The following is an 18,851-nucleotide window of genomic DNA, read 5'->3' as shown; positions in this document are numbered from 1 at the left end:
GCTCCAAATAGTTGGCTCTACCAATCCACTATTTCTACACTAGAACGCATACCTTGTGTTCTGCTTAGTTTCAAACACGCTTGTTCCAAATACAACAACAGCCTCCCTTTCGTGTTGCAACCACTTCGACTGCAACAAGTCAAATACCTGCTGTAAGACGCAAAATATTCAAGCCCCCATATAAAATGCACAGTGACGCCCTTTCTCGAAATAGCGCTCTCCAAGCCAGCACAAACACGTCCAGTACCTCACTCGACTCTCTATTCTCGCATTTGGGATCTCTCCCAACAATCTCCAGTACACCGGTTGAAACCGCTCCAATAGATTCGGAGCTTAATCTCAGCCATGTGTCGGAGCTCATTCAGCGTAAGATCCAGTCTAAGACTGTGGTGATTCTCGTGGGCCTTCCAGCCTCAGGAAAGAGTTCTGTGTGCAAACAGATGATGGACTTCCTCACGAAGAACGGCTACAAGTCGCTTATTTATAATGCCGGAAATATCCGCCGTGCCATCGTCCGTGAATTCTCCGACTCCGAGTTCTTCAACCCTGCCAACGTTGAGGCTTCCCGCCAAAGAGAGCAGTTTGCAAGAATGTGCATGGATAACATGCTCGAGGACTTCAAGGAGAACCGCATCAACGTGGGCTTCTTGGATGCCACCAACACAACTGTCGAGAGAAGACGCAAGATGGTTGACCTCGCTCACAATGCTGGTATCGAACTCTCCAACATATTCATCTTGGATGTTTCATGTACGGATGAGAAACTTGCCGGATACAACGTTACTAGCAAGGCCTTCAATGCAGACTATCTCGGCTGCGACGTTACGCAATCTATCTGCGACTTCAAGCGCCGTTCTGAGCATTACTTCAAGGTTTACGAGCCACTCCTGGAGGAAGAGCTCGAAAGCTATGAGAACGTTTCTTACCTTCGTATCCACAACGGAGGCAAAGAGCATGTCGTCAAAGAAGTCGTTCACGGCGACGCTGCCAGCATGGCAATCATAAGCTTCGTTTCCAACTACTACAAGTTGTATGGAGAGAAGTACCACAACGCAGTTGACAGCTTCTACGAGTCTGCCAACTTTGCACAGCATTAAATTTCAGGTTTGGGAAGGTTTATTTTATAGAAATGGATTGATATTATATTGTTAAAGTCTCTGTAGGTAGCGCTTTGTAATTAGGGAAGTGTACATTAGTCAACATAAATATTACAATATGGTAGGAGTTTTAGTGAGAGTATGCAGAATTGTCAAGTCCAGGAATACCAGGAATACCGGGAATCCCGTTCGAGTTGTGACCAGAGAGGTTGTTGAGACCTGGTACATAACCAAAGTTGGATCCCGGTGGGCCTGCCGCATCTGTTGTAGCCAGAGTAGTATCTTCTAGCACTGCGTTGACATTGTTGTTGACACCATAGTACCAGGCACCATTCTTGTCGTTGGTGTACAATGGATCTTTGAAGGCCATGGGGTCATTTGGTCTTGCACGCGACCAGAATCTTGCCGATCTATCGAGGCCCGCTGAGCAAAGCAAATGGCCCAAAGGATGATATTCTAGAGCGTGAATAGCCTTTTCGTGTGCGAATGGAATTTTATGAATGGCCTCCGCTCCACCTGGAGGACCACCGTCCTCTGTGGGCTCTGGAATGTATCGGTCAACGATGTAATGATTCATTGAGCCATCATATGCTGCTGTGGTAAGGAGGGAACCATGAACTGGGTGCCACTCGACGCATGACAAGTCTGTTTCATTATCACGAATGACTTTGAAGTCAGACATAGTTCGGAGGTCAAAGATTCTGCATGATCTATCTCTTGAAACAGAAGCAAGGAGTCTGTTTGTGCCCACTTTCTGAAACTTTGTTTTTGTGATTGTGTGTTTGAACCCATGAAGAGTCGAGATGGCTGTTGCCACACGAGGGTCCCAGAGTTTCAACAAGTTATCCTTGGATCCTGAAACAATTAAACCTAAAGAAGGATGCCAGTCGGCGCACTTCACATCCCAATGGTGTCCCGTAAGAGTGCGCTCCTCCTTACCATTGTTGAAGTTCCAGATTTTCATTGTAGAGTCATCAGAAGCTGTAAGAAATTTAGAGTCATTTGGCGAAAAGGCAATGTCACGAATAGCATCTTTGTGACCCTGGATTATATTAACATTATTAAAGTTCGGTTGCCAATACTTGATAGAACCGTCCTGGTCTCCTGACAAAAGCCATTCATCATTGTGTGAGTACTTCAAGGCAAGCACTGCTGTATCATGGGCCTGCATGATTGTTTCGAAATTGAATGTCATTCCGTTCCAGATGGTGAATTCTCCACTGTGAGAGGCCACAACCAATCTTCTTCCCTCTGGAGTCCATTTCACTGTGTTGATGGAGTGCCTGGCCTTATTCAGCGACAAATGAACGAATTTCGACTGAATGTCTAGGACAGCAGGATTCGCCGCAGTGGAATCACGCGAGTATGCAAGAGATGGAAGTAGATCGATGAGGTACGATGATTCTGGTCGTATCACGCCAATGTTTTGCTTTGTTTGACCAAGCGACCGCTGAAGGTACCAGCGAGACATATTATTACCATGATCTACTGTTCTTCTGTGTTGGCCTTTCTTTTCCTGCAGAACTAGCTGCTGTTCTAGGTTCTGTTGGAATCGATTATTCATGGTTGTAGTAAGTACAAAAGATCTGGGGTCAAGGTGATAAGATGGTATGAAAATATAGGATTTTTCAAAAGAGAAGAAAGAAAATTTGAGAAAACGGTTTAGCTTTAATAAATTTTCATTTCTTCCCATAAGGTTTCCTTTGCTCGATTTGCAACACAGCTCATTCATTGAGTCATGTTTCGTTTTGCAACCATTTCAACTCAGCTGTGCCGGTCTTGCATTTCACAGAAAAAGGACTAAAACAATTTACTTAGTATCTTTATGAAATTTTGACATGTTTCATATTGCAACATGTTCCATCACGCGGATCAGGTACATCATGTCCAATTCTATTGTAACCACACGGAAGTGTCATTGCATTACGGACTGAACTACAAACATCACAATTGACTAAATAGACTTTTGTGGGATTTCATACTACGTGTTTTAAAAATTACAGAATAAATAGTTCAACCAATAATCTATAGGCTCCACAGTATTACTGGATAGTCACGTGAATCCACATGTCTTCAAGCAATTTAATCTAATCACCTAAACCACACCAACAATGGTTGCATTTTTCTACCACGACGGAAAGGATACTCCTGAAAACTTCACCGACGAGCACAACTCGGGCGAGCCGGTATCTCCTGAAAAGCTTGGCGAACTAGGAATTTTGTACAAGTATATAGATACCGTAGAAGACTTGGAGGCTATCGCAAAGGAAAGAGACTACAAAAACAGAGACCAAGTAGTCCTTAACATCGAGACCTTCGGTGGTGACCAAGACGCCTACCAGGCCAAGATGCGCCAGTTCTACACAGAGCACTACCATGAGGACGAGGAGATCAGATACATCAAGGACGGCGAGGGCTACTTTGATGTCAGAGACAAAGGCGACCGCTGGATCCGTGCCTGTGTCCAAAAAAACGATTTGTTGATCTTACCCGCTGGTATCTACCATAGATTCACATTGCTGAGCCGGTTGCAAAACGTCACCGCCCTTCGGTTGTTCAAAGATGAGCCCAAATGGGAGGCCATCAACAGATCCGAAAACAGAAACACACCTGCGCGTGTCGAATATTCCAACTCAATTTCTGTCAACTGATTTTCACCTTTCCTTCGTCCCTGGAGTGTCCTCCTAGCATCCGTTCCTTCGAGGGAATGAGATCTATGCCTTAGATTGTCTGCTATATATCGGTAATCGACCCCATTTACTTCCTGTATCTTTATTTTCTGACAATCTTCACCTTGTTTTTGGTCATCCATTCATTGAGCTCCTGCTTGACTTTCTCTAGTTCCTTCATCAATGATTCCTTGGACTTCACCAATTCCTTTTGTTCCTGGTTAAGAATGAGTAAAACCTCATCGACTGTCTTGTCAACGAGAACTCCACCGATCATCTTGTAACATTTGCGACCTTCTCTCTTCTCAGGGGGAATCTGGGTCAAGGTTTTGTCGACCACACTGTGCTCCTGGATCTGGGAAGAAAGCGCCGAGAGCTGGTTCTGGAGATCCGTCAAAAGTTCTTGGTATTTGTTATATTGAAGCTGGTGCTCCTGTACCTTTCTTTCGTGCTCCTGTTGTTTGTCGGCCATGATGTAGTTGGTGTATGTGGGAAACAGTGATACTGCACTTTGGAAGAAGTTGCAACCAGTTTAGAGGGATTCACGACCACAAATATGTAGTGGAAGAGTGCAACTCAACGATGAAGTGTGAACAAAGATGATTTCAGGGCACAATTCTTTTCTTTTTTATTCTATTTCTCATTCGGTGATAGCCAAGATGATACTTAAATATATCTGTATTTATGGGATTGTGAATACTGCTATTCTAGATGGACTTCAGCTTGCAAAAATTTACGGTAACTTTGATATCCACTTTTTACTCCTTTTTCTCCTCCTTCTTCTCCTTTTGCACTCTCTTCACGCTACCCTCTCCCAAGAAAAGGAAGTTTGCGACGAATAAAAGCCATGCGACGACGACAACAGCGGCACTTGTGATGTATACCCAAGAGTTGGTAATGTCCCAGGATCTTTCGTACTCATCATTGGCCAAATGTCTGACAGCAACAATTTTCTTATCACTGAGATAAGACAAACCCTCTCTCATGTAGTCCAACTCGAAAGTGAACATACCATGGTGATCAGGGATGGTGAAATTAACAGCGAACACGCTTGTGTCGACTGGACCATTTTCAGAAGAGGCCTTGGCGCCGACAAGAGTCAAGTTCAATCTGTGGTATGGGTCCAACATTTTGAATGACAATTGCAAGACGTCATCCTCAGAGGCTGGGGTGTAAGGAACCCAAGCATCGTTCTTCAATTCTGAAACACCGACGGAGTAAGCGACCTCGTCCTTGATTCTGTACAAAGTTCTGTCGTTGACCTCTGGTTCGTCACGTTTATAGTGCTCGGTGAATTGCAACTTCAAGACCTTCTTCTCCTGGAACACCCATTCCACGAGTTCCTGAGATACCAAGTCCAACGAGCCAACCCAAGCAGCTCTAGCATTGTTCAAAGCTTGGAAACCTACGGCCAAGAAACCCTGCTCGCCGTTCGTCCATGTCTTATCGCCGGTCAAGGCGTCAATTTGGGAGTTGGCAGAGAAGGACAATCTGGCAGCCTTAACGATCGGAAACAAGAGCTCACTGTTAGAAATTAATGCGGCACTGCCCTCATAAAGCGGAACAGCAAGTTGAGACACGATCTTTGATGAAGCGAGGTTCTCTTCACTCAAAGAGATTTCCTTGTCGAAGAAGCTTCTGAGAGAGTGGCCCTTTGGAGCAGGATAGATGCCCACCTCGTTCAAGAATTTAACAACGCTTTCGGGAACAGAGTTTTCAACAGATCCAACAGCAAGAATGTTTCCACCTGCGTTCAAATACTCAAGTAACTTTTGCTTTTCTGTGACACTCTTAGCAGCAGGAGACTTCTTAACAGAAGGCATGTACACCACGTGGTCAAACACAGGTTTCTCGTTGTGAACCAAAAGAATTTGGTTGTTCGAGTATTCCAGAAATCCCAATTCATATCTTTCTTGATCCAAGGAAAATTTCGACACTAGGTCTTGGGGTGTTGAGATCAATTCCGGATCAAACACCACGAGAACGGAGGTCTTTCTGGGACCAGGGTCTGTGACAGCAGCAGAGTATGCTGCGAGTCCCAACAATGCCACCAGTTTGGCAATTGACGTGAAAAGCATTGCGGATGGTGTTGTTCAATGGCTGTATTTCCACTCAGAATACGTGTGCGGAACTGTACTGTATTTACGTGTACCATGGGGGAAACTTCGGGGTGGAGGGCGATATCAAGAGACATGAATGGATCCTAGAGTGTGTAAAAAAGGCCTTTATTTGATCATGGAAATTTGGATAAATATGGTATGAGTCTTCATATGAAAATTGCTTGTGTAGTTTCGAAGATACTTCTCAAGGCTAATAGATAAAAGCACCACAAAACTTTGTCGAATTTGGAAGTCTATTCCCTGAAAGCAATTGTGATTTATTGAGTTTGTTATTTTGTAGAAGTTGTAGATTGCAAATACATCGTTGCGTTTCACCGGCTGGCAACTCAACTGAACTTGCACAAAACTTGCATCCGAATCCAAACGAAATAGAACAATGAACAACTTATAAAAATATTTGTCGATACCAGTTATTTAGATTTAAATGGAATTCTGCTATTCCCCAATGGCTGCTTGTATACCTAGTCACAGACTATGACGAATGTTCAGGTTCGTTATAGTTTGCCATCACAAATCAACCATAAGATTCTGTGCTACGAATTTGACCAATCGAATGGATTTCATTGCAATCCTTGTGATTTATTCCAAATGTGAAATTGGATATCCCTCCCTAATCTCTATCTTCAAGTAGTGGTCTCTTATACACTCCCATCCACACTCATGATCAAAGTCAAAGTGGAATTTCTAGGTGGTCTAGATGTGGTTTCCAATGGTGTAAGAGAACATAAAGTCACTTTAGAGGGCGAAGAAGGTCAGGTCACTATGAAAGATCTCATTGACCATGTCGCAAAGACTGTGATTTGCGATGCCAGAGACATCCCGGTTTTTATTCAAGACGATACGGTTCGTGCGGGCATTCTAGTTCTCATCAATGATACCGACTGGGAACTCGAAGGCATGGAGGATTATGTGGTGGAGTCTGGGGATGTCTTCACCTTTACTTCCACTCTTCATGGTGGGTAGCTAAGTAGCGTGTACGATAGATCAACGAAGGGAACTTTTCAACTCAATAATTGTAGACTTTTCCGTATTATATGGGCACGATGTGGCATCCTAGAAGCCCTCTGCCTTCCCAGTTAGAGGTGGGAACTAGAGATAACACTTCGACGGATCCGTCTCTTAATACAGTAATCTCTATGGATTGATCCTCACGCTCTTTGACTCTTTTAGCTACTGCAGTGAGTTTCTCATGGTTTGAAACGTCGATCGTTTTGTCGAAGAGAATAATACGGTCTCCGCTTCTAAGGCCTGCTTTGTTAGAAGGACTTCTCTCTTCTACCGTCTTTACAAGGGCAAATGGGACGGCATTGACTTGAGGTTCTATCGCGATTTGGATTGATTCTATGCTCTGGTTTTCTTTAGCTCCAAGCTGCTCCATCAAATGGCGATCAATGTGTTTGAGAACCATCTCATGGTCATTTCTTAGTCTGATGATCTTAGTCCTTAGAAGGCGGATACTTACTACATCAACGTCATTTCTAGGAAACCCATCGATAACTAAGGGCAGAGTCATGTCAAAGTTGTACTTTTTCGACAAGAGGCCGAAAAGAGATTCCAAAGTGGTCTCGATATCGCTTTTAGCCAGTGCCAATTGGCGATAATTCATCAGTGACAAATCCAGGATGTCAACCTCAGATACCTCAAGGTTGAGAGCTTTCATTGCGCCCGAAAAGGAGTCCCCAACTTGCTCCATTGTATCTAATCTCTTAAGTAATGAAGGCGTAGATCTGTCACCACTATGTTGTAATAACGTTAAAAGAAGACCAAAAATAAATTAAATTAAAAGTGAAATGAGCAATACAATTTCTTCTTAGTATATCCATGTTCAATGATAATACCAGCAGCTTCATTTTATTCCGGTTTAATGTTTGAATATTATGTATTTGCAACTATATAAAATTAAGGGTTCCAAGTAGTGCTGGACAAAGCATCAAATTATAGCCAGCACTAACTCGCGGCGTATCACAAAAAATCCAATTATGGGCAACATTTTCTGTCGTTCTCAAGAGAGTCATTGATGGTAGTACAGTTCAATGGCTCGTTGTAGGTGAAGAACAAACGTCCGAAGAAAGCACCGAGAATACAAGAGATAATGATGTAACCGTTGTAGTACATGAACAACAACATGATCATGTAAGACAAGCCCCACTCAAGAGTAAACAAGACACATCTAACCAAGTGTTCGAATGGTGTAGCGTAGATTCCGCCCAAGCTCTTTGGAGTCACGAACCACTTGTGAGAGAAAGCAGCCAACATTGGGTTACCATTAGCAGATCTAGCAGTAGAAACAGAGTCGTTCTTGGTGTCCTCGTCGCCGTATTGACGGACCTTACTGGACATCAAGGCAGCATCGTACTCTCTGGCAAAACGGTGAAGCCATTGGGAGACCACAACCAAGAAGAAGACACCAACACAAGAACCAGCGAAGGCGCCTTTAGACTTTACATGCCAACTTCTGGCAATGAAACAGGAGTCGATTGTGTACCAGTTCCAAAGCATAGAAATCTTACATGTGTTCTTTTTGGCGGCCATTCCACCTCCCATGTCCATCTTAGCGGCACTTTCAATAATCGAATCCATTTTGGTTATGGAATTCTACGTCGAGACATTTGGTCGTATTTATAGGGATTCGTCTTTTACACTGGTGAGAACTTTAATTCGGAGACGCAAATCGCAGATTAATTTGCTCGTTTTGATGAAACTGCCAATCATCATTCTAATCTATGATACGATTTGCACCCATTCAATGAACAATGCAAAAGAATTGCAACAAGACTGATCAAACTGTATTGCAGTATTCAATTGCAAGATCAGCATTTGAGTTCACAATCCACCATTATTTTCACAGTTTTATTTCTTTCATTTTAGGTGAACTTTCAATTGAACTCTGAGCAATTATTAACCGATTTTGGTGCTGGACCTGCAGTAGTGTATCTTCCTGAACGAGAGCAAATATTGGCGCTACTTGGAAACCTATCTCGCTACATATCGCAAAATTGTCCAATGATAAACCTCAAATCATGTCCGAATACTTTTCCTTGACTTCTTTTGTCGTGGAAGCGCTTGTCTTGGTATCTTGTGCCAATGATCTATGAATCGGACATCCCTTAAATGCTCTTTTTCTACTCTTTTGGAGAGAACAACGGTGAGATCAAGGTCAAGAATTTTAATTAAATGCTCTTGTCCAATTGAATCTACTGGTGAAAAAACTACGAGATCCTTTCGTTGATTCTCATGATTTTAAGTATCACTTTGGCAGACTCTTCCAATTCTGGACTGCAAATAATAGAGGGAGCCTGAATAAGTGGAGTACGTGAAACGACCTCTATGAGCATTTGATGACTTTTATCTATTTGAATTAAGGCTAGTCGTTTTGCTAGTGCAGTGGATTGGTGCATGGCCTAAACTGTATGATTGAACACAGGTATCCTCGATGCACAAAACAAGTATCCGGCGGATAGTTGAGTCTTCTGCATCGCTGAACACAGAACCTTCTTCTCTGGACCTTGATAGTATAAATCAATTGACAGCCGCATGGCGCGCTATCTACACTCCCTAGTCCTTAATGTTGGCTGCGAAAACGTAATGTCACGTGGGACCCTATCTACGAATAAGCCTAACCTGAAAAATAGTTACTAAGCGCAAACAACCATCTTCTCTACAATGGTGTCTCTCAGTCAAGATCATCTTGATCATTTGAACAAAACCCTCGCTCAACTTCCCGCCGAAGAGGTGTTGGCTTGGGCCGCGCTCACATTCCCTGGTTTGTTCCAGACAACTGCATTTGGTCTTACCGGTTTGGTCATCTTGGACATGATGTCTAAAAAAAATATCCCAGTAGACTTAATATTCATCGACACATTGCACCATTTCCCGCAAACATATGATTTGATCAACAACATCAAGTCCAAATACAACCCCAACTTGCACATCTACACTCCACAGAACTTGATTAGTGAGCAAGACTTCGCCACCAAGCACGGAGACCAATTGTGGGAAAAAGACGATAACCTCTATGACTATCTTGTCAAGGTAGAACCTGCCCAGCGTGCTTACAAGGAGTTGGGTGTCAAGGTTGTGTTGACAGGCCGTAGAAAGTCTCAGGGTGGTGCCAGAGCAGCTCTTCCAGTAATCGAAATCGAAGAAAGCACCGGAATCATAAAAATCAATCCATTGTGGGACTGGGATTTTGCCAGGATTCAGAAATATGTCAAGGATAACGATGTGCCATACAATGAACTTCTAGACTTGGGATACAAGTCCATTGGAGACTGGCACTCCACTGTTCCTGTGGCCGAGGGTGAGGACGAGAGATCAGGCAGATGGAAGGGCAAAGCCAAGACTGAGTGCGGAATCCACGAAACGTCTCGCTTTGCTCAGTACTTGCAAGCTACCGCGCCTTAGAGAAACCATCCATTTGATGTGTCTGTATGAGTAATTGATGGGACTATAATTTATAGAAATTGACCACTTAAAATCAGTGGAATTGTGTTTAGTTTATACATAAAAATCTGTGAGTCCTAGCCCAAAGTCCTTTTACCTAGCTTCAAGTCAGAATACATACACATCATAATAAATTCCGCACTTATGGTCCCTGTAATCGCAAGTCCCCCCGCCTCCAGCAACCACCCTACTACAAGTTCCAATTCTGCTCTAATTATTTGCAATGATGATCAAAATTGAGGGTTCGGTCCTAAATTTCATTCGGAAATGGATTGATTTAGTTTGAATTCTTGGTCGAAGATATCGATGAAAAAAGTAGATCTCGAAACCGAATTCATCACGGAAAAAAAGAATTCACCGGAGCCAAAAAAGAATCGCTATCTTTTTCTGTCAAAATTTCCGATTTCTTGACCGGCAAGTCCTCTCCGATGGGGCAGGTATCTCTTTGGTGACAGATTCCGCGCTGCGGAATATCTGCCCGATCTGGCAGTATTTAAACCTACAGTATCCACCTATTAACAGGGATGTATATCATAGATTTCAGATCACATCATGTTGTCTGATCTATTATTCTTTTCATTGACTTGGATATACCATAATCAGAAGACCACCCTTGTACTGTTGGTGGGATTTATCCTTATTTATCATCTCGTAGTAATTCCATACTACACCTCTCCCCTTCGAAATGTCCCTGGTCCATACATACATCGAATCTCCAGGATTCCTGCTTTGTACGCGCAGCTCACGCATCGTTGGGTTCATAGGGTACACGAATTACATCAAAAGTATGGAGACGTGATTATTCTCTCGCCCACTGAGATAAGCTGCAATGGTGATCCAAAGTATATCACTGACATCTATGTCAAGAACATGCCCAAGGCAAAGTTCTACGAGAACTTTCGATGCCACGGATTCAAGGATAATATTTTTGCTGCCCTCGAGAATGATCTCCATCTCAAATACAAGAAACTCATTCAAAGTCTCTATCTCAAGACTGCCGTGTACAGTCAGAACAATCCTATAAGAAGATTCATCGTGGAAAAAATAAAAAACGTGGTTCAAGATGTCAACGATACATCTGTCACAGGGCAAAAGCCAGACTGGGAACACGCAAGGCTGACGGCCAATTCTCATGGGAAAGGACACAAATTGGGCACTGGGGCTTGGTTTAAACCTGATGTTTCACAAGGTGGTATTGGAATGGAAATGTATTCTTTGTTTGGAGCGCTCGCGATGGATGTCGTCTCTGCTTTCGAGTTGGGTGTTCAGAATTGTACAAAGTTGTTGCCAAATAAGAGTGAACGTGAGATCCTTGTGCCCCATAGGATGCAAGCCGGAATGACTTTCTGGACCACACTTATGCCCCGCTTCTGGGAATTGGCGGCCGGGCCTATCGTTTGCGCTGCCTCTGAAAGAATCGAACAATGGCAATTAGCCTTGTATGCTAGAGCGGAGGACAACGTACCCGAAAAGCATCCATCACAAAATTTAAGCACCTTGGAAACCCTCAAAAGTAAAGGCTTACAGGGAAAATCTGCATATTCATTCATCTCAGACAATATCTTTGCTGGTCATGAAACAACTGCAGTGATGTTAACATACATGTGCTACGAGCTCTCTAGACCAGCCAATTTGCATAGACAACTCCTTTTGAGAAAGGAGCTCAGAGAAGCTTTTGGCACTCCAGGTTCTCTAGAAGAAGCCATTGATGACTTCGAAGCAGTTGACCAATTGACTTACCTTGAAGCGCTCATGCAAGAAAACCTTAGAGTCCACGCAGCAATTCCTGGTGCTGAGCCTCGTATCACTGACAAGAATTACACTGTCAATATCAAAGGAAAATCTGTTGTCATTCCGCCTGGAACTGGTATATCCTGTCAGCCATTTTCGATGCACAGAGTCGCAAGTGTCTTTCCTAAACCAGACACTTGGCTACCAGAGAGATGGTTGCCGGAAGAACAAGAGACTTCTGAACAATTCAAGGCGCGCTATCAAAGAATGCAACGCAATATGTTTGCATTTGGCAAAGGGATTCGCATGTGTTTGGGTATGCAAATCGCCTTGATCGATATGAAATTGGCCTTGGCTAACTTGTACTGGCGGTACTCACTGGCTATCTGTGAAGACTGGTGTATTCCTGAGGATAGTGGTGATGCCAAAATCGCCTCTGAGATCGCAATGAATACATACCCAATCAATGATGGTCAAGAGGTAAATATGATGGCTATGGCTGATGGATATACTACGCGCCCTAATTTTGATGAATGCTGGCTTCGCTGGACCACTGTCGAAGAACTTTAAATATTTCAATTCGAAAGAAATCTCTTCGTTTTCTTTTTGTATCAATTTGTTAAAAAAAAAAAGTAGAATAAGTTCCGGGAATGAGGAATTCATATACTGTGTGTGTTTTTTTATCTCAATCAGTGTTGTCAGACCATTGAAGATATTACAGATCCTAATCAAGAGTTGTTGCGATAATTGTTCAGTCGTTTTCGAAAGTATACTGTAACTTTGCATCTAGAATATGCTAATTCCTCCAAGTTCCCTGAAGAGGCTTTTTAGACAGTGCACCTATTAGCGTTAGTCTGTTGGTCCGCTATGTTTATATAGATGCTCTCAGTTCCTTGCGCCTTGTTTTTCCGATCTTGGGCCAATCTTTGCTTCTTTAATTCTCATAGTGTTCCTATCTGTAAACAACTTCATTTTGTCCTCTGGCTCTAGTGGTTTCTTCATATCCGCGATTATCTTTGCTTCATTGATATCCTCACATAATTCAAAATTTTGAGAGTGTCGGTTCCCGCCAGCGGACTTGAGTTTTAGTATTTTCATCAACAAACCAAACTCTAGCAAAATAAAAACATTCGAAAATAAATACGCAACCTGCATTATAAAATTTAAAAATAACCTCTCGTATTTTGATTAAAGTCAATGTTTTCCAGAAGGAAGCGTATCTTCGAGAATCTCACTAGGTTGCAATTATATTTAGCGAAGTGACTTCCGATACTCCAAAAATAGATTCTCAGGCGTCAATCTGAGTACAAACAACCTCCTTTTGAAACCAAAATGTAAGAGAAACTCAAGTTTAACATGAAAAGATGAACGTTAACAAAAGTATTTTAGGGCTTCATTCACTGCCGCCGATTTTTCACATCCCCCACCACAAACTGCGACGCTGGGCGGGAATTCCCCAATTGACAGGACGTTTCGCTGCATCATGCAGGTCACGTGATACCCCACTATAGCCGACTAACCGTATCCGAGTGTCACAGACAGACCATCGCAGCGCCTCCCGTATATAACTGATGCATCTGCCCCTTAGTCTGAACACTCAATTTTACTATCGATAATATGCTACCATTTGCTAAACCTTACCCACCCGAGCAGAAGCACGGCTTCTGGGGTATTCCCACTTCCACAATTGACTGGTGCGAGGAGAATTATGTGGTATCTCCTTATGTCGCAGAAGCCCTTAATACGGTGACAAATGCTGGATTCATTGCGCTCGCCACATACGCCATTGTCATGTGTGTCAGGCATAAACTTGAGAAGAGATTCATCCTCACCGCGTGCGGATTTTTGTTGGTGGGTATTGGCTCCTGGTTGTTCCACATGACTCTACAGTACGAGTACCAGTTGCTAGACGAGTTGCCAATGCTCTACGCCACATGTATTCCGTTTTGGAGTGCATTCTCTGAATTTAAAGATAAGAGAGGCTCGTTTATGGTTGGAACTTACCTTTTCATCACCGTGGGTGTGCTTACGTGCGTGTATCTTTGGTTCCAGGACCCTACTATTCATCAGGTCGTATACGCATTTTTGAATGTGGGCATCATTCTTCGGTCCGTAGTATTGTCTCGGAAGTTTGTCACTGACCCCAAATCCTCTCGGGAGCTCAATACGATTATGATTCTTGGTGTGACCACTTTTTTGTTTGGTTATCTTTTGTGGAATTTGGATGTTCACTTTTGTGACTTCGTACGGTCCACTCGCAGAGACTGGGGAATGCCATATGGCTTTATTTTAGAAGGTCATGGATGGTGGCATTTACTCACGGGACTTGGCGTGTACTTCTACTTGGTATACATTGAGGCTCTTAGATGTTGGCTCACTGGAAAGGACAAATTCTACACCTTAAAGTGGACCTACTCATTGTTGCCGGTTCTACACCTTACAGACCCCAAGGGTTTGGAAGAATTCAACAGAAATACCAAGAAAAATGTCTAATTTAAAGGATTTTGTATAGTCATCAAATTTGCATATTGTTCATACCCATGCATACCGTATCTATAACATGGTGAGGATCTCATTGATGAACTTATCATTCTTGAAATCCTGGTATTTTCCATCGACCAAAGTCTTCAATTTATTAACCGCCTCTTCTGACAGAAGTTCGAAAGTACCAGACTCACCAACACACTGACTGCGCCATTGAACGAGAATCTCTTTCAATTTTTTCAAGCCACCCTCAATTTGATCGTTACTGCACTTTGTCTTCTTGTTGCTTACGAAGACGTCCTGGTCCGATCCCTCATTAATACTCTGCAATTCCGAGGCTTTTCTCTTCGCCATACTAATAATTTTAGCAGGAAACTTGACCAACTCTGCGACATGAATTCCAAACGATTTGTCTGAGACACCTGGCTTCACAGTATACATCAATGTAATGTCATCTTCCACGTTTTCTCCCTTCTCATTCTTCTCGATGTGAGCGGCAACATGTAAATTTTGAACTTTGCCAGGATACTTCTCCAGGAGCTTAGTCAATTCATGGAAATGAGTAGCAAACAATGTGATCGATTTTTTGGACGAAATTAAATGCTCACTAATAGACCAAGCCAAGCCAAACCCATCATATGTGCTTGTTCCTCTCCCTAGCTCGTCGATGATAATAAGAGAATTATGAGTGGCAGAAGCGAGAATTGATGAAGTCTCTAACATTTCGATCATGAAAGTCGAGAGTCCCTTCAATTGCGAATCGCCGGCGCCCACACGCGAAAGAATTGCATCAAACACTGGAAGCTCTGGACTAGACTTACTCTCCAGGGCGGGCACAAATGACCCAATCTGACTCATGAGCGCAATGACGCCAACTTGACGTATATAAGTGGACTTTCCTCCCATGTTGGGGCCTGTAATAATAGCAAAAGGACTCCCCAGTTCATTTGCAAGTTTGACATCATTCGAAATAAAGCTCAAGTCATCTTGGACTTCTAACACTGGGTGCCGAGATTCCTCCAACGAAACACGTCTTGACTTAAACTCTAGAGAGTCGACCAGTTTGGCCAAACTGTGTAATTTTGGTCTCACAAACGGGGTAGGAGCAAAGATTGCAACGTTGGCGAAAGATGATAGAACATCAATGGTGGCGAGAACCAAGGATAGAGAGAAAAAAACGTTTTGGTATGTCAATGCGATGGACAATATTTCCTTTATCAACTCCTTTTGCTTGATGTTGTATTCGTTGGTTAAGTCAGTAAAATCTTGGGATAATGACCGCAACTTCTTGGTAGTGAAGAATACTCCCGATTTGACAGTCTGCAATTCAATGTATCTATCAGCAGTGTTACGCAAAATAGAAGAGTCATTACGAGTAACACGAAAGCACCAACCATGGATTTGATGTTTCTCGAGCTTAAGCTTCTTTTCAATGTCAATACCTAAGTCTTCAGCAACTTCTTCATGAATTCTTTTGATCTTCTCAGTAGTAGCAGTCAAGTTGCGATTGATTGAGATCAAAGACTCATCGAATTCCGGTTTTATATTGAAGTCCGTGTGAAGAAGAGCGCTGGCAGAGGAAGATTCAAGGGGTGAAAGATCAATTGTAGTTTCCACAAGTTCTTGATATTTGAGAAGCTTCACTTGATATTGTTTGAGCGAAGCAAGCCATTCATCCTCAATTAGTGTCTTTGCAGTTTTGTCCTGACATTCTTCAGCAGACATCTCGAGCATGTTGATTAGTTCCGGAAGAACAATAATTAGCGAATAAAGGCGAACAATGTCCTCCAATTTCTTGTTTTCTGCAGATGAAGCTTTTTTAATACCCGTTGAGATTCTTTTAATAAGTCGTTTGATATCAGGGACCCCAGCGAGCCACTCTTGGGAAGCAAACACTCTCAAATTAGTATCTGATATAAAATGTTGAACAAGCGAATGTCTCTTATGAATCTCGTCAGTAGAAGTCAATGGCTGTTTGAGCCATTGCGATAAAAGTCTTGTACCAGCGGAGGTTTTACATTTGTTGAGAAGTTCGAAAATGGAAGTGATCGTGTTTCCTTTCACACCAGACATAGGGAGAGACAGTACCACGGGAAAGATGTTCAATGCTTTCATTGTAGATGAGTCAATCTTCATATACTGGGAAGTGTTATACTTATCAATCGAAAAAGTGGGATCATCTTCCGAAAGCAAGCTCAAGTAATGAATAAGAGAATTACAACAAGAAAGAGCAAGAGGAAACTCAGTTGAGCTTATCCCTTTGGAAGCCAAGATAAGTTCTATGTTTGAGGCTGCCTCTGTTTCTGCATTTGGTGCCACCACGATCTTCTCTAAGTCCTGGTTGAGATCCTTTTGTGAATACAAAGATGGTTTAATAGAGCCAACAACCAAGCCGCCGATTCTGTTTAGCACTTGAAAGAGTTTCGTAGTCTCGGGTGACGACTGGTCGTTCATGTCATACGTCAGAGGAAGCAAAACCTCTTTCACATTGAGTTGGAGGAGTAACAGTTCCAAATTAGAGAAGAGATCATTATCCTCGAATTCAGAAACCTGAATTGTCTTGTTCAGCAAATCCACCATACAGACACCCACTTTCTTGGTAGCGGCATTGGAAGTGAACTTTACACTAGCAACTATTGGCGCCGAGCCATCTGCCAACATAGATTCCAAGTCAATTGAATATTCCTGAGCTAAGCCCTCAAGGTTTCCGGGAGAAGCAGTCAACATGAGGCCAAACTGTTTGTTGTAGATTTCTACCTTGTGTGCATTTTGCACCAAGCAATGCTTCAAGACCGAGACAAGCACCTGGGGCGAAATGGTGACATAACGGACAGAATTGTTAGTCTTGATCACCAGCTGTGTCTTGTAAATGGCATCAGCGATCAAGTCTGCGTCTTCGCCTAAAGCCGAGAAGTAGTCTTTGTGATCTATGAGCCTCACCACGAGCTGCGACTCTTTTGGAGGTAAATTTTGAAACTTGCGATAGAACAGCCGTTCGTCGACCGAATCGGAGAATTTAAGATCGGGCCTAGTGCTGGACATGGAAGAAACGGTGGTTGTGGGATCAGTCGCGCGTACCCTGTCAGACGTGTAGCAGGAAGGGAAACATGATTTCGCAGAGTGCAGCCTAGAATAAGGTAGAATAAAATAGAATATAATCTATTGATATCGAGCATGCGTTTAGTATTAATTTATTAAGCTACATCAATGGAGATCTCTCGGGGAAAGCTAACGTGGTGCCAATATGATAGAAAAGTGAAATAGGATACTTCATACAATGTAGTTGATTGACTCAATTGTCACGAAAGTAATTCATTCCACTGAATTTAGATAAGAATGAGAACCATTTTCTAGTTAGTATAGTCTAAAAGCCTGCAAGAGACGAGAGCCCCACCATAAATCGACTTGAGGGCCACCCCGTACATTGATAATTGATTTTGCTCGTCATTTTAAAACTTTTTTTCTGATTGAGTGTTGAAGCTTATCATTATGATCCAGCATTCATGCCTTTAAATAGGTTTCTTGCATGTCACGACTGGTTTCTCGATTATCACACTTGCACTCATGAAAGAGATCAACAGGTGAAAGTTTCGCAGAAAATCGAAAAGTGGGAATTTGGTTCAAGTACTCATACAGCCCATTTTTCGAATAGCGGGTAAGTCATGTCTCTGTAGAAGAAATGAACCTCAGATCGCCCAACCAAATTGTCACATAGATAGTCTTCAATTAAAAATTATTGCGGGATTCAGCAAATCAGCTCTGTTTATGTTTTACAATTTCATTATTTTCCTTGCAAGATTATTTTCATGATCCCCAGACTCATTTCTGAGAGTGTATGGAAGAATCTCACTACTGAATTTTCCATCATCAGAACCAACTACCGTTGTGAATCTCCAGTCAAAATGTACTACGAACTATTTGCTATCACACGTATCCATGATCCTGTCGCAATGAGCAGAGAAGCAAGCAAGGTCGCTTCAACTGTTGGCAAGTTGATCTTGAACAACAGAGGTCTTGTAAGAAACATCACCAGTCTAGGCCCAAGACCGCTTCCCAAAATCATGACCAAAGATCGTGAACAGCATTTTCAGGGTTTCCACTTTGTAATGGGATTCGATTCGTCTTCCGCTGTGCAACAAGAACTCGTGAGAACTTTGCGCAGAGACCCTAGAATCTTGAGATGTAGTGTCGTGAAAATCGACTTGGCTAAGAAACTAAATGCTTCTACATCTTATGAAAAGGTATTTAACTCGGTTTCGATCTCTTAGAGAGGTATGGAAATTTGTACATAGAATGGAATGGATAAT

General features: G+C 42.6%; 13 protein-coding genes across 13 annotated transcripts; 7 read left to right on the top strand and 6 right to left on the bottom strand.

The window, feature by feature from the left end:
* Window positions 1-185: 185 nt before the first annotated feature.
* Window positions 186-1,097, top strand: PUMCH_003132 (uncharacterized protein; the record flags this gene model as incomplete). Its single annotated transcript, XM_063022113.1, has 1 exon — window positions 186-1,097. The coding sequence occupies one exon, from the start codon at window positions 186-188 to the stop codon at window positions 1,095-1,097; it is 912 nt and encodes a 303-aa protein (XP_062878183.1).
* A 130-nt stretch (window positions 1,098-1,227) lies between these two features.
* On the bottom strand, window positions 1,228-2,829 carry PUMCH_003131 (uncharacterized protein; the record flags this gene model as incomplete). Its single annotated transcript, XM_063022112.1, has 1 exon — window positions 1,228-2,829. The coding sequence occupies one exon, from the start codon at window positions 2,827-2,829 to the stop codon at window positions 1,228-1,230; it is 1,602 nt and encodes a 533-aa protein (XP_062878182.1).
* A 379-nt stretch (window positions 2,830-3,208) lies between these two features.
* PUMCH_003130 (uncharacterized protein) lies at window positions 3,209-3,748 on the top strand (the record flags this gene model as incomplete). The annotated part of the gene is made up of 1 exon (XM_063022111.1): window positions 3,209-3,748. One exon carries the CDS (start codon window positions 3,209-3,211, stop codon window positions 3,746-3,748), a length of 540 nt encoding a protein of 179 aa, XP_062878181.1.
* Window positions 3,749-3,869: 121 nt separating this feature from the next.
* On the bottom strand, window positions 3,870-4,238 carry PUMCH_003129 (uncharacterized protein; the record flags this gene model as incomplete). Its single annotated transcript, XM_063022110.1, has 1 exon — window positions 3,870-4,238. The coding sequence occupies one exon, from the start codon at window positions 4,236-4,238 to the stop codon at window positions 3,870-3,872; it is 369 nt and encodes a 122-aa protein (XP_062878180.1).
* Window positions 4,239-4,524: 286 nt separating this feature from the next.
* Window positions 4,525-5,844, bottom strand: PUMCH_003128 (uncharacterized protein; the record flags this gene model as incomplete). Its single annotated transcript, XM_063022109.1, has 1 exon — window positions 4,525-5,844. The coding sequence occupies one exon, from the start codon at window positions 5,842-5,844 to the stop codon at window positions 4,525-4,527; it is 1,320 nt and encodes a 439-aa protein (XP_062878179.1).
* Window positions 5,845-6,546: 702 nt separating this feature from the next.
* Window positions 6,547-6,849, top strand: PUMCH_003127 (uncharacterized protein; the record flags this gene model as incomplete). The annotated part of the gene is made up of 1 exon (XM_063022108.1): window positions 6,547-6,849. The coding sequence occupies one exon, from the start codon at window positions 6,547-6,549 to the stop codon at window positions 6,847-6,849; it is 303 nt and encodes a 100-aa protein (XP_062878178.1).
* A 67-nt stretch (window positions 6,850-6,916) lies between these two features.
* Window positions 6,917-7,579, bottom strand: PUMCH_003126 (uncharacterized protein; the record flags this gene model as incomplete). The annotated part of the gene is made up of 1 exon (XM_063022107.1): window positions 6,917-7,579. The coding sequence occupies one exon, from the start codon at window positions 7,577-7,579 to the stop codon at window positions 6,917-6,919; it is 663 nt and encodes a 220-aa protein (XP_062878177.1).
* A 284-nt stretch (window positions 7,580-7,863) lies between these two features.
* On the bottom strand, window positions 7,864-8,466 carry PUMCH_003125 (uncharacterized protein; the record flags this gene model as incomplete). Its single annotated transcript, XM_063022106.1, has 1 exon — window positions 7,864-8,466. One exon carries the CDS (start codon window positions 8,464-8,466, stop codon window positions 7,864-7,866), a length of 603 nt encoding a protein of 200 aa, XP_062878176.1.
* Window positions 8,467-9,549: 1,083 nt separating this feature from the next.
* On the top strand, window positions 9,550-10,290 carry PUMCH_003124 (uncharacterized protein; the record flags this gene model as incomplete). Its single annotated transcript, XM_063022105.1, has 1 exon — window positions 9,550-10,290. One exon carries the CDS (start codon window positions 9,550-9,552, stop codon window positions 10,288-10,290), a length of 741 nt encoding a protein of 246 aa, XP_062878175.1.
* Window positions 10,291-10,881: 591 nt separating this feature from the next.
* PUMCH_003123 (uncharacterized protein) lies at window positions 10,882-12,630 on the top strand (the record flags this gene model as incomplete). Its single annotated transcript, XM_063022104.1, has 1 exon — window positions 10,882-12,630. The coding sequence occupies one exon, from the start codon at window positions 10,882-10,884 to the stop codon at window positions 12,628-12,630; it is 1,749 nt and encodes a 582-aa protein (XP_062878174.1).
* A 1,047-nt stretch (window positions 12,631-13,677) lies between these two features.
* On the top strand, window positions 13,678-14,553 carry PUMCH_003122 (uncharacterized protein; the record flags this gene model as incomplete). Its single annotated transcript, XM_063022103.1, has 1 exon — window positions 13,678-14,553. One exon carries the CDS (start codon window positions 13,678-13,680, stop codon window positions 14,551-14,553), a length of 876 nt encoding a protein of 291 aa, XP_062878173.1.
* A 60-nt stretch (window positions 14,554-14,613) lies between these two features.
* PUMCH_003121 (uncharacterized protein) lies at window positions 14,614-17,586 on the bottom strand (the record flags this gene model as incomplete). The annotated part of the gene is made up of 1 exon (XM_063022102.1): window positions 14,614-17,586. The coding sequence occupies one exon, from the start codon at window positions 17,584-17,586 to the stop codon at window positions 14,614-14,616; it is 2,973 nt and encodes a 990-aa protein (XP_062878172.1).
* Window positions 17,587-18,350: 764 nt separating this feature from the next.
* Window positions 18,351-18,812, top strand: PUMCH_003120 (uncharacterized protein; the record flags this gene model as incomplete). The annotated part of the gene is made up of 1 exon (XM_063022101.1): window positions 18,351-18,812. One exon carries the CDS (start codon window positions 18,351-18,353, stop codon window positions 18,810-18,812), a length of 462 nt encoding a protein of 153 aa, XP_062878171.1.
* Between the last annotated feature and the right edge of the window lie 39 nt (window positions 18,813-18,851).

The sequence above is a fragment of the Australozyma saopauloensis genome, chromosome 4 (assembly GCF_035610405.1).
Source record: "Australozyma saopauloensis chromosome 4, complete sequence".
NCBI lineage: Eukaryota > Fungi > Ascomycota > Pichiomycetes > Serinales > Metschnikowiaceae > Australozyma > Australozyma saopauloensis.
This window is presented reverse-complemented; position numbering and strand designations above follow the sequence as displayed.